Source organism: Centropristis striata, chromosome 13 (genome assembly GCF_030273125.1).
Source record: "Centropristis striata isolate RG_2023a ecotype Rhode Island chromosome 13, C.striata_1.0, whole genome shotgun sequence".
Lineage (NCBI taxonomy): Eukaryota > Metazoa > Chordata > Actinopteri > Perciformes > Serranidae > Centropristis > Centropristis striata.
Window position 1 is genome coordinate 2,637,702 of NC_081529.1, and position 14,573 is coordinate 2,652,274.

The window sequence follows — 14,573 nt, forward strand, 5'->3', positions numbered from 1 at the left end:
AAAATAATGAAAGTATATGGTACATTTTGAAAACTACACAATACTAAAAAAAAAGAGAAATTAGTTCCTACACGAAAGACACATTGTGTTCAGTTTTCACATTTTTTCTTAAAAGGGAAAGCAGACATCTCTACAGTCTCAACACCCGGCAACTCACACCAAAAGTAAGAAAAATCTCAGAGAATAAAAATACTTATTTTGATTTTTAATTGTACTGTCCCTTTAAGAGGATGCTCTCCGTGTTCTCCTCTCTGTTGGTGCTGCTCCCATGGCTTTCATACCTAAATTTCTGTCATGTTTGAGTTGGTGGGTCAGATCTTTTCAGATTGTCTATTGTGTGTGTGTGTGTGTGTGTGTGTGTGTGTGTGTGTGTGTGTGTGTGTGTCGTTGCGTTGGGTGCAGGTGCTGAAACATTGTGCGGTGAGCATGTTTTAATGAGCACAGCAGTGCAGTATCCCGCCATCCCTCTCACCCTTTTACACACAAACACTCACACACACATACACACACACACACACACACACACACACACACACACAGGGTGCTAATTTCATGCAAGCACAGTCAAGTGCACCATGCACAGTGTGCAGAGGGAGTGGTGGCCCACTATTTGGTATTTACTTGGCTGTAGGTGTGAAGCACCCATGGAAACAAGGTTGCATTAGGAAGTATTATATATATATTACTAGAGGGTGTGTTAAGGTTTGGTAACAACCATCATCAGCTCCTCTCATGCCCTTTAAAAGCAGCACCCTCTCCTTCTTAACGCACTGACAGCTGGGTAATGGAGTCCAGAGGTGCTTCTTCTGGGAGGACGATAACATGCTCATACATGAGAAGAACTGTCATATTGTACAAGCTGTACCCTACAACTCTGTGTGTCTGCACACACGGGAGATAGAGCCAAACATACATGAAACAACATGTGCATGCACACATGCACACTCAAACACAACTTCTGCCCTCTGCGTGTGCTCACAGGTCATGCAAACACACTTTTTTTTAAGTACATTTGCAGATGGCTTCTTTTCAGATCAAGGATCAAAAAATCTATTTATCTTAAAGAGGGTTTGTGATTTGAGGTCACTTTTATGAGACAAAATACACTGCTGGAATGTTAATAATGGTAAAAATGTGTTGGTATGTCAATAAATTATTTTAAAAAGTGATAAAGGCATTTTTTTGTTTTGAGTGAAATGTCTCAAAGACATGAATGATTATTCCTGTGAACAATTTAATTTTTAAGTGTTGTATCAGTGTATTTTAATCAAGTTTCTCTTTGTCTCAGTTTATGGCTGTTCCAATGTTGTCCTCCCCCCCTTCTTGATGAAATGTGTGGTGGGAATCTGTGTAAAAAAAATAAAAAAGGAAATGATCATATTTAAACATGCAAAAATGTGGGAAATATTCTATGTATAAAAGATGTATATGTGAGATATCCTTGTGTATAATAAAATCTAAGCAATTTAAGATGATGTCACTATTTCAGCACAATCATGTCATCAGGATTTATCACCTACAGCATGATGACACGTTAAAATAGTGGGTTTTTTTTAATTATACATCATGAGCGCAATGTCAATTCTCTGTCTTTCTCTGTCTTTTTCCCAGGACAGATGGATGCAGGATTATCTCTGTGATTTTAGGCAAAGATTAGATAGGAGAGCAGATGCACTCAGTGGGAGAGTGAGGGAGAAACATGAACGTCACGGACAAGGGAAGTGAGGATGACGGACCAGAGGGTGGGGCATGATGCCTGCTCTGCGTGTGCGCGTGCATGTGTGTGTGCATGTGTGTGTGCGTGCGTGTGTGTGTGAGAGTGAGTGTGTTTAGTGCCCTGCAACTCCCAAACCTTTAAGAAGCAAAAAAAGAAACGGCTTTTTATTGCATTCTGAAAAAATATAATATAATAATAATTATTATTATTATAATATAATAATTTTGCCTGTGAGCTGGGATTTCACCCTTAGTGTTTTCCATAGCCGTCCCATCATAATAGTTTTGCAATAATTTCATTTTCATATGATTGCTTCTGTTTCGGCCTTTATTTTGAAAGAATTCACCGGACGTGTTCGCACGAATGTTGCTGTTCATCACGGTGACCACTAGGTGGCGACAAATACATGATTCTAGTTATCATCATAGTATGGATAGCTTTTTTTGTTTTAGATGGATGGATGGATGGATGGATGGATGGATGGATGGATGGATAGATGGATGGATGGATGGATGGATGGATGGATGGATGGATGATGGATAGATAGATAGATAGATAGATAGATAGATAGATAGATAGACTGACTTTATTTATCCCAAGCTGGGAAATTACAGTTCCCAGCTTATATGTTTTATATATTTTCTACACTTTGGGGGCAACAGAAACAAGCTCCAAACACAACAATAATATATGTTACCGAAAAGTTGCCTATTTTACATATTCACCACACAAGGAGTAACATTAGCTGTGACAACTATTTATTTTAAATACACTGTAAACTGCATTGACTCTGGAGTGAACATCATCTGAAGAGATCCTAAACAATGCAGTTATTACCACTATAAATATTAGGAACTATAATTAAAATATAATATTATTGCATTACTGTGTTTATTTATAATAGTAATATTGTAATTAACAACGACTACACGTATTATTGTTAGTGCATTAGCCATAAACGTGGTGTTGTAGTTGCGTGCTGTGACCACTGGGGGGCAGTGAACACTCATTCACACTACAGCCAGGTCTCATCTCTCAAGACAGCACTTCCGCTGATGACTTTCAAAATAAAAGCCGGTTATGTAAATTAAGGTGGGTAAAACAGTCATAAAGCTAGTAGCTATACATAGCTCTTTACTGAAATGCAATACATGATAACGAACACATTATAATATATGATAATACACATGTAGGTAGTACTTACGTGTGTATAAATACACTTACTGATAGTCATCAATATCTGTGTCTGAGTTGAGAAGAACCATCTGTGAGAGGGGAAAAAGTTTGCGGAGCGGCCACGCCCAGTAAAAGGCTACTCCATTCTGATTGGTTCGATTTGTTAGTAATAGGCGGGGCTGAAAGCTAAAACTCTAATATGATTGGACCGTTGCGATGTCGGTCTTCATGCCCTCAGTTGATTGGTTGTTGGACGACGGGGATTAACGTGAAAACGCTGTGCTTTCAATGAGCCACAATGGAGACTAAATAGGAACTCGCACGGATTCAAGGCTTTTAATTTATTCATTATATGAAGTTAGACTTTTACAAGTAGATTCACGAATCTGTGGTTGGTATTTTTAACAAGTCATTATCAGTAAAGGAAAACACGTGGCGGACAGATCCTGAAGTTTGTCTACAAGTGTTTTGAATAAGGAAATCGTCTCCGGCTAACGTTATGTAGCACGCTAATCTCATTTGTCCATTCGTTAACTCAGCTATAACATCACAGACTGGTATTATAACCCTACATTAAGGTAAGTGCGTTTAAAGAGTTTGCACTCATTCATTTTGATTCAGTAAGTATAAGAAAGACTTGACATAAAGACTAGTAACCTAAATCTGGGTCAGTGTCTTCGCCATGTCAGAGCAGGGAGGAAGAGAAGAAACGTCACCTGGTTTGATTTGTTCATGTCCACCTGATACCAGAGGTGGAAAAAGTATTGAGATCTCTTACTTAAGTAAAAGTACTAATACCACAATATGAAATTACTCCACTACAAGTAAAAGTCCTGCATTCAAAATGTACTTAAGTGAAAGTACAAAAGTATCAGCATCAAAATGTACTTAAAGTATCAAAAGTAAAAGTACTCGTTATGCAGAATGGAGCCGCTCAGATTATTTTATATATTCCAAATATTATATTAGATTATCATTAATGATGCATTTATGTATACAGCGTTTTCATTTTCTCAAGGTAGGGCTCATATTGACTACTTAATATTCTGTTATGAGGTTTATTTTAAAAATTGTCTAATCACCTAAATTTAGTTTTTTTTTAATGTTAAACCTCAACCTGTAAAGTAACTAAAGCTGTCAGCTAAATGTAGTGGAGTAAAAAGTACAATATTTGCCTCTAAATGTAGTGGAGTAGAAGTATAAAGTGACATAAAATGGAAATACTCAAGTAAAGTACAAGTACCTCAAAATTGTACTTAAGTACAGTACTTGAGTAAATGTACTTAGTTACTTTCCACCATTGCCTGATACTCTGCTAATCCCATGTGAAATCACAGCTACCTGCTGGTTTGATCCTCTCCAGGCATGACCGAGTACAAACTAGTGGTGGTCGGGGCAGGAGGCGTGGGGAAGAGCGCTCTCACCATCCAGCTCATCCAGAACCACTTCGTAGATGAATATGATCCAACCATCGAGGTGAGACACTGTCAGTCAGTATTAGACACACTGTCCTGTCCTGGGGAGAGTTTTGTGTATTATAGCAGCGAAAAATACACACTATACAGCAGTGGTGCTCAAAGTTTTTCCCCTTTCTATCTAAAAAGCCCCCCACCCCTCGGTGGCCTCCACACAACAAGCAAAAATGGTCTTGTCATATTTTTTCATCCTTGTTTTTTGTATTTGTAATATTTCTAGTAGAGTCATGATCTGATTTCGCTTTTACCATACTGTAAAAAAAACCTGTCAAATACATCAGAAATAGGGCGTAAAATTAAAAATTGTATATCACCGTATGAGACACTTTTAATTACCGTAAATCAAGGAATAGCACAAAACTTTTACTTTTTTCTGTCATAAACTGGAAGAAACACACACTGTAAACAATTGTGTTGTAAATAAACAGTAAAATACTGGCAGCAGGGTTGCCAGCATTCTACTGTTAATTTTACAGTTCTTCTACTGTTATTTACTTATAAAAAACATAAAACCACATACTGAATTACAGTAAAATCCTGCATTTCATTGATTTTTACAGTAGACTAAAACACAGTATAGTGCTGAAGCTAGTTGCAATATTGTTGCAGTATACAATGCAGTCATTTTTTGTAAATAGAGCATATTACTGTCTGAAAGCCAATTACTACGAATTAAACGCTGTCTTCACTGTAACCTCAGTAATTTTAATACACCATATACTGAATGAGTTAGTTAAATAAAATACAGCCATTAAAAATGTGGACAAGAAGAGACTTAGAAAATATCATATCATATATTTTATGGGAAACGTACCTACAAATTTTGCCCAGAATGCATTGTTTTCTACAGTATAATACTTTTTAAAAGGAAAACAGTATGTTACTGTCATAATTTGGCTGTTTTCTTACAGCAATCTGTTACAGTGCACAGTTTTGCTGTAAAATATAACATTTTCATGCAAAATGTATGGAGAAATACCATGATGTGTGAATGAATGACACAATTACCCTAAAAATAAGGTTTATGTAGTCTAAATTACAGTTTTGCTGATATTTAGATTTAAATTTAGAATAGAAAATCCACTCACTGTAATTTTTACGGTGAAATTCTGGCAACCACAGCTGCCGGTATTTTTCCGTGAATTAAACAGATTATTTTTTTCAGTGCAGCATTGGAGAACAATTAAATTATTTCAATTTAGCCTTGCCACGCCCCCTGTTTTGTAACCCTGGGGGCCCCCTAGGGGTCATGCCCCCCAGATTGGGAACCACTGCTCTACAGTTTAGGACCAAACTACATGTTCATTTGCATGTGTTCATATCCTCAACCATGTGGCTTCAAGGGCTTGGATACCAGTGGTGGAGTTACATAATTAAAAGTAATAATACTAAACTGTAAAAAAAAATATATATAATAATAATACTCTGGTACATGTAAAATTAGTGTTGTTTAAGTAAAAGTATAATGAGGAAATTGTACTTATTTAAAAAAAGTAAAGTATTAAAAGTACTCAATGCAGAATAATGTTATGTAATGTTCATAGAAAGCAGGTTTAATAGTTTGTTGGGGTGGAGCTTGTTTTTAAGTGCTTTGAATTGGACTGCAACTTTTCTTTAAGGATTATACTGCTGATTATTGATCCAATGTTTTTGTGTGAAAAATAACTTCAACGATAATCAAAAAAGTTGCTATTAAAGTCAAACTTTCCATATGTTATGTGTAAAGCAACTAGTAACTAAAGCTGCAGTAAAATGTAAAATAATAGATGTAGTGCAGTAGAAGTAGTAAGTGGCATATTTTTTTTCTATTTATGCCACTTTTTACCTCCAAATCTTACTTAAATACTGTACTAGAGTCAATGCACTTAGTTTTCTTTCCATTTTGATGGTTTTACACTCCTTCTGGAAAATCATATCTCTTCTGTAAGTGAACTTTAACCTGTATGTAGGATATGATGTTGCTCTCCCTAATGCCCTAAGAAGTGGTGGAACAAGTACTCAGATCTGATCATTCCTTTTTATCTTTACCTTTTAAAATATTGTATATGTTGAAGAACAAAGTTATTTGCATTTAAATTGTATATGTAATGTATGTTCTGTTCAGGCAAATGTCCGGGCATTTGTATGTACTAAATAACTAACTAACTAGTAGTAAATGTAGCATTACAGAATTCAATTACTAATAACAGTCCTGCATGAGAAACCTGCTTGAGGTGGAATCTAATCAAGTTCTGTATCTAAATTCTCTATCTGCAAAGTAAATAGTAACAAAACCTGTCAAATAAATGCAATAGAGCAAAACATCACAATGAAAAGTAGAATCAGAAACAGATGCAACAACACCAGGACATACTGTCACAAGTCTAAGCACCAGATAAATTCTTCGAAAAAAAAAAATTTTAGTAAACGGCTCTCTTTTAAGGCTTGATTAGTCTTAAATAATCAAAATCATTGGGCTTTATAAAAAGGGTTAAACACCATTTGAAAAAGAGCACACTTCTAACATTGTATTACAGTTTAATTTATCCTTACATATCTTACTGTAATATAATTTGGGCAAGCACTTACCATTCTTATTTACAGGCAATTCATAGATTTCAGAAATCCTTTGTAAGAATTGCCACTAACTCTTCTTATTTAGCCCATAAACTAAACCAATATTTAAACAGTTGCAATTACTTACAATTTATGAGGCCAATAAGTATCAAACAGGGGTTCTTATGTATAAAGTAATTTGCCTTCCTGCATCTTTACCTAACTTTTTTCATAGTTACTTTGAGTTTAATTCTCATTATCATGCACATCTTACAAGAAGAAAGTGCTGTGGAATCATCTAACAGAATCATGTTCCTCTTTAAATACTTTTAAGACCAAGCTCAAAAAATCCCTATAGATGTTCTATACCTTTGTATTTGTTTTGTTTAAATTTGTTTGTATTTTTTTTTTTTTCATCTAGCTATGTAATTTAAGTAAAGTATAGTTACTTATAGGTTTAAGAGGGAGGGTCACGTATATAAGCCCTTTGGGCTTTTTGATCTTTCCTGCATTTTCTTTTACTGTTTCTTGTACTGTTATTTCCTAACGATTGTACACTACCGGTCAAAAGTTTTAGAACACACCAACTTCTCCAGAATTTAATTGAAAATGATGCAGTTTAATGTCTCAGTGTACTCTGAAATTAATGCACATTTGCAACATTTAAAATTCTTTATTGAGCATGATAGTGTTTTGAAAGTAAAAAAAAAGATTCAAAATCACATTTTATGTTGGACTAAAGGACTAAAAAAGACACAAAATGTCCAAAAAAAGACACAAAATGTTCAAAAAAAGACACAAAATGTCCAAAAAAAGACACAAAATGACTAAAAAAGACACAAAATGACTAAAAAAGACACAAAATGACTAAAAAAAAGAAACAAAATTACCAAAAAAAGACACAAAATGACTTACAAAGACATGAAAAGAATTCAAAAATGGACAAAATAGCCCAAGACTCCATAGAGTTAAGTTGTTAACCCATTTCTTGTTCCCTGGCCTTTCAAGCTGTTCATTTGACTTGAACTGCTTGAATTTCAATAAAAAACTGGAAAAATTGAGGTGTTCTAAAACTTTTGACCGGTAGTGTATGTTTGTTTTTTTTTAAAGTGCAAACAACAATAAAATAAAAAATAAAATAATTTCCACTAACAGATATAAATCAACGCAAGCAACTCTACAGAGTAATCTTGTGAGTCTCTATTTTCACACAGTGTTAAATATGTTTCTACAAGTTCATTCAAAAACTTTCCATTCATCAAGGTCTTGTTGCTACATGACGCAGCAGTGACAGTCAAAAGAAAACCAACCATGGGAATCAACATGACGCAATCCGGCGTCAGATTTCCTGGCAGACTCGTTCAGTGCTGCCTGCGTGATCATGTCAATGCTGTGTTACAGGACTCGTACAGAAAACAGGTGGTGATCGATGGAGAGACCTGTCTGCTGGACATCCTGGACACTGCAGGTCAGGAGGAGTACAGCGCCATGAGGGACCAGTACATGAGGACAGGAGAGGGCTTCCTCTGTGTGTTTGCCATCAACAACACCAAGTCCTTTGAGGACGTTCACCTCTACAGGTACATGATGAGAGCACACACTGACATACACTACTGGTCAAAAGTTTTAGAACACACCAACTTTTCCAGAATTTAATTGAAAATTATGCAGTTTAATGTCTCAGTCTACTCTGAAATTAATGCACATTTGCAACATTTAAAATTCTTTATTGAGCATGATAGTGTTTTGAAAGTAAAAAAAATATTCAAAATCACATTTTATGTTGGACTAAAGGACTAAAAAAAGACGCAAAATGACCCAAAAAAGACACAAAATGACAAAAAAAGACACAAAATGACTAAAAAAAAGAAACAAAATGACTTACAAAGACATGAAAATGGACAAAATAGCCCAAGACTCCATAGAGTTCAGTTGTTAACCCATTTCTTGTTCCCTGAAAAAGGCCTACTTGTATAATTCTGAAATGTACATTATTTTTCAGTTTTGGTTAAGCTTACCTTTTTTTTATTTACCTCTGGCAGTTCACCACTTACCTTTGTACCCTTTCAAGCTGTTCATTTGACTTGAACTGCTTGAATTTCATTAAAAAACTGGAAAAATTGGGGTGTTCTAAAACTTTTGACCGGTAGTGTATATAGGACTTCTAGCCATCTATTTTTGTGTGCTTTGTACAGTTTTGGTTAAAGTCCCAACACTCATTTCATAGTATGATGTCACATACATTTTGAGGGAAAAAAAGTCAAGAAATTCATTGCTCGCCATTTCGGTGTGTGCAAAAAAAACAAAACAAATCTTAATCTTGTGATTGACAAGTTGCTACAACAGTCTTACCGGTAGTTAAAATGAAATGAAAAGTGTTGATGAAGGACTAAAACAGTCGTGTGTTTGATTTGGCTCAGTCAGTCATTCAGCTGCATGTCATGAACTGTGCTGGTTCAGACAGTCTAGCACAACAATCGCTGCTTCCTGATCAGCAGGAACTGAACTTGTTATCATCTGTACCACATATCTGTAAATGTGCTGAGTGTGGTTACAAGTTCTGTGGCGCCTTTTGTGAAGGGATTCTGCTTCACATTCTTCAACTGGTCCAAATGCATAAAGCAATACTGAGAAAACACAGGCAAAGATAAAAGCTTTAGTAACTGAAGTGCTGTTGCACGCGTCTCGTCCTCAGAGAGCAGATCAACAGGGTGAAGGACAGCGACAGCGTCCCCATGGTGCTGGTGGGGAACAAGTGTGACCTGAGTACCCGTACGGTGGAGTCGCGGCAGGCTCAGGAGCTGGCACGGAGCTACGGGGTACCGTTTGTTGAGACCTCTGCCAAAACCAGACAAGTGAGTAGGAAAGGCCGTAACACATGTATTCACTTTTTATTTTTTTAAATTCACTTTTTATTGAGGAATTTTTTTAACATTTTATACAGAACAAAGAACAAGAACAGTTGGAGTGGGGGGTACCTATCATCATTTTCTCCTATCATCATTCTTTGCAGCAGTCGTTGTTCATTAAATAACAGTTTTATATAAAATCAGAACTTGTAGGCTTAACATATTCTGTCCATTTTGACCAGGTTTTGTAAAATGAGTCCATTTGTAACTTTGGATGAAAAGTCACTTTTTCCATTGTGTAGATGTCTTGTATGATCATCTGACCATCTCCTGGTAACGGCCTTTTTGCTTGCTGCTAAAAGAATATAAAGCAATTTCTTGTCTGCATTGCTAAAGCCGTCTAGTAATATGTTACCGAGATCCAATCCAATCCAATCCCCTTTATTTGTATAGCACATTTAAACAACACAAACATCTCCAAAGTGCTGTACATAAAATCAACAATAAAACAAACAATTCCGTATACCAATCACCAATAAATAATAAGTGTATCAATCTAAAATGATGCCATAAATAAAACCATACAATCAAACAGATAAACATAGTAAAATAAAAGACGTAGTTAAAAGTAGTAAAAGAAATAAAAGACACAGAGGACCACAAAACTCATGCAGTGTTAAAAAGCCAAGGAATAAAAAATGGGTCTTGAAAAAAATGGGTCTTAAAACACTCCACTGTGTTCGGACATGGAGGGGGAAGGGGGTTCCAGAGTCTGGGGCCCACCACAGAGAAAGCCCTGTCCCCCCTTGTTTTAAGTCTCGCTCTAGGGACCACGAGCTGGAGCTGGAGCCCTCGGACCTCAATTCCCGCGCTGGAGTCTAGATTTGGATGAGGTCCTTGATGTACTGTGGGGCCAGTCCATTCAAAGCTTTAAAAACAAACAATAAAATCTTAAAATCAATCCGAAAATTAACAGGAAGCCAGTGCAAAGACGCAAGGATCGGGTCAATGTGTTCCCGCTTTTTGGCCCAGGCTGTTAAAAGTCGTGCCGCGGCGTTCTGGACTAACTGCAGACGAGAGAGGGCTTTTAAAGGAATAGTTGTTTATTTAATCTGGTTGTATGAGGTACTTATCCATACCAGTAGTTCTCAACCTTTTTGAGTCGCGACCCCCAATTTAACATGCATGTTGTCCGCGACCCCCACTCACTGAACACAATCTCACACGCACAGTTCAGATCACCCAAGAAAGACACAAAATGACCAAAAAAGAAACAAAATGACCACAAAATGACCAAAAAAGAAACAAAATGACCACAAAATTACCCAAAAAAGAAACAAAATGACCAAAAAAGACACAAATTGTCCACAAGATTACCCAAAAAAGAAACAAAATGACCAAAAAAGACACAAAATGACCAGAAAAGACACAAATTGACCACAAAATTACCCAAAAAAGAAATAAAATGACCACAAAATTACCCAAAAAAGAAACAAAATGACAAAAAAAGACACAAATTGTCCATAAAATTACCCTAAAAAAGAAACAAATTGTCCATAAAATTACCCTAAAAAAGAAACAAAATGACCAAAAAAGACACAAAATTACCAAAAAAGACACAAATTGACCACAAAATTACTCAAAAAAGAAACAATGACCAAAAAACAAACAAACAATAAAATCTTAAAATCAATCCGAAAATGAACAGGAAGCCAGTGCAAAGACGCAAGGATCAGGGTAATGTGTTCCCGCTTTTTGGCCCAGGCTGTTAAAAGTCGTGCCGTGGCGTTCTGGACTAACTGCAGACGAGAGAAGCTTTGTGGCTGAAACGCCTGAGTACAGAGCGCTGCAGTAGTCCAGTCGACTTGAAATAAAAGCGTGCACGATCTGTTCAAAGAGGTTAAAAGATAAAAACGGTTTCACTTTTGATAAAAGACGAAGATGATAAAAACAAGATTTTAAAACGCTATTAATCTGTTTATCAAATTTAAAATCGCTGTCTATGGTGATGCCAAGGCTGGTGACTTTAAGACGGGCACATTAATGATGAATGCATGAGCCTTGTTTGACTTAACCTGCAAAACAATGTTTGAAATGAATTTTAGTTTTTTCGTCTCTGTCTTGCAGGGTGTAGAGGAAGCTTTCTACTCGCTGGTGAGGGAGATTAGAAGATATAAGGAGACCAACCGCAGCAACAAGAAGAGCAAGAAGAACACTCAGAGACGTTGCACAATACTATAGCAGCCACACACACACACACACACACACACACACACACACACACCAGCGCATCTCATACAGCACTTGTTTCACGCTCACTCTCACACACTGCAACTCCTCTGTCAGGTTGGAAACGTCCAGCATGGCTCCGGACAGAGAAGCAGATGTGGCAAAATCCGTTTTTTTTTACTGCTGTCACAGTTTCCACTTCCATTTATTCATCTGATGTGCAGTGTCTGTTTAACACTGTGAATTCAATCGGAGGTTTTATCTGTGGTTTTTAAAAGATTTTTTTTTTCTTTTTGGTTACGGTCAGCATTTGTGCAAACTTAATGTGTCGCAGTTTGCAAAGATAACTCTTTTACTAATTATAATTTTGTCCAGCCAGTGTTTTTTTTTTTTTGTTTTTTTGTTTTTTTACAGACTGTTCAGCTTCTGTTTACAATGCTGGTGTCAGGGGTTCACGGTGGTGCGTCACTGCACTTTGCACTGTCACATCAGGTGACGCATTCAGTCCAAAGCTCTCTAATTGTTTTCAGGACTCAATACATGGTTTAGGGTGATTTCATGTTATTACTCGGTACACATCTGTCTTCATGAAGTCCCATGTGGACACAAGGGCTGTGGTCGATTAGCCGTTTTTTTTGGTTTTATTAGGAAGTTTCCCAACTCTGAATTACTAATACCACTTTTCCACCATCGTGGAACAGGTGCCTATTTTTAAACTGTTTGGAGAATTTTGACTATAAACCAATTGGTTCAGAACCTGAAAAATGGTCCTCCTTGAATTCAGTGATTCCACTCACAACTGTTGGAAACGACCTGGTTTTTGCTAGATCACACCAAGGTTGCAAGAATATTGAACAGAACTGGTTCAAAAACAAGAGCCAGTTTGCAGGAAAAGGGGTTTAAGTTGCAGCCACGATAAGAGCAGGTTGAATCTCATAATGATTTATTTCAATTCCAACCTTGGTAATGACATTTTTTTACCATTTTTTGTCCATATTTATATAACTTGCATGAAACAAGATAAAGCAAGAATCTTGAACAGAACTGGTTCAAAAACAAGAGCCAGTTTGCAGGAAAAGGGGTTGAAGTTGCAGCCACGATAAGAGCAGGTTGAATCTCATAATGATTTATTTCAGTTCCAACCTTGGTAATGACATTTTTTAAACCAGTTTGTCCATATTTATATAACTTGCATGAAACAAGATAAAGCAAGAATCTTGATCAGAACTGGTTCAAAAACAAGAGCCAGTTTGCAGGAAAATGGGTTTAAGTTGCAGCCACGATAAGAGCAGGTTGAATCTCATAATGATTTATTTCAATTCCAACCTTGCTAATGACATTTTTTAACCATTTTTTGTCCATATTTATATAACTTGCATGAAACAAGATAAAGCAAGAATCTTGAACAGAACTGGTTCAAAAACAAGAGCCAGTTTGCAGGAAAAGGGGTTTAAGTTGCAGCCACGATAAGAGCAGGTTGAATCTCATAATGATTTATTTCAATTCCAACCTTGGTAATGACATTTTTTAACCAGTTTGTCCGGATTTATATAACCTGCATGAAACAAGATAAAGCACGGGTTAACAATGAAATCAATTAAAAATGGTTAGGAAAAGACATGGGTCGTAGTTTTTTTTTACTATTCACCTGCAGTAATAATGAGTAAAACTGATTACTGTGAAAACATTTTTGCTTCCAGATGATTGGACAAACTTTTGGGAAGTTGGGAAAACTGTGTTGTGTCCCCTTAAGTATGTCCTCTGGGGTTTCAAACACCACAGCCACTTTTTTTTTTTTTTTAATTTCTCATATGTCAACGAGCTGTAGCAGGATAGGATCACCACAGTAGCAAAGCCTCAAAATTGTGTTCCAGACTCTAGGTGCACTTTATTCATTTCCTGTTATGTGTTTATTGTAGAATTTTTAGAATTAGTTGGTGCCATTTAACAAAGTTTACTCAGGAATATGGTGTTCTATGAGGAATAGCAGAGTGAGAGCTGTGTCAAGTGATTGGTTGAGATCTGATGTCCATCATTTCACTCCATCATTAACTCACTGTTTGTTCCACACAGTCACACTGTATTCCAAAGTCCACTTTAACTGCAGTTGTTATGTCAGTCACAGTGTTGTTGGTGGTGGTGTGCTACTACATACGACGTTTAAACCACACGGATGCTGAAACCAGTGTTCAACTCGTGTTATCTGATCATGCTTGATGCTGGATGATAAGGATATTCAATAGGGCATCAATATTTTATAGCAGTGTTTGTCTTCTTTGATAACTACTGTCACCCTAAATGTAATGGATTATATTTCTATTTTTCTAGCATTACAAACCGCTTTCCCCAGTTTAGAAACATCTGCATTAATAAACTGCTGTCCACATATTACTGATTATATCAAAGTTCAGCGAGCTAATTTCAGTTGTGAATCCATCCATGAAGGGTTCCTCCTCTGCTCTGATGCCAGTCTCATTATCTGGACTTAATGTAATTCCACTGTTATATGGAGTAACTCCAGTCTCTCACTGAGTTATCTTTTATGCACTCTGCTGTAATGAACAAGTAAATGTCTTCAGCTTTTACGTCTTG

At 36.5% G+C, this 14,573-nt stretch overlaps 1 protein-coding gene across 2 annotated transcripts; it reads left to right on the forward strand.

Annotated features, from left to right (window-relative positions):
• The first annotated feature begins 3,140 nt into the window (after positions 1 to 3,140).
• On the forward strand, positions 3,141 to 14,566 carry zgc:55558 (GTPase KRas). 2 transcript variants are annotated; one of them, XM_059348581.1, is made up of 5 exons: positions 3,141 to 3,471; positions 4,231 to 4,369; positions 8,305 to 8,483; positions 9,599 to 9,758; positions 11,880 to 14,566. In XM_059348581.1, exons 2-5 carry the CDS (start codon positions 4,259 to 4,261, stop codon positions 11,991 to 11,993), a joined length of 564 nt encoding a protein of 187 aa, XP_059204564.1. In that variant the 5' UTR covers positions 3,141 to 3,471; positions 4,231 to 4,258; the 3' UTR covers positions 11,994 to 14,566. The 2 variants fall into 2 exon arrangements, with proteins under 2 accessions (XP_059204564.1, XP_059204565.1); XM_059348582.1 differs by having other exon boundaries at positions 4,257 to 4,369.
• The last annotated feature ends 7 nt before the right edge of the window (positions 14,567 to 14,573 follow it).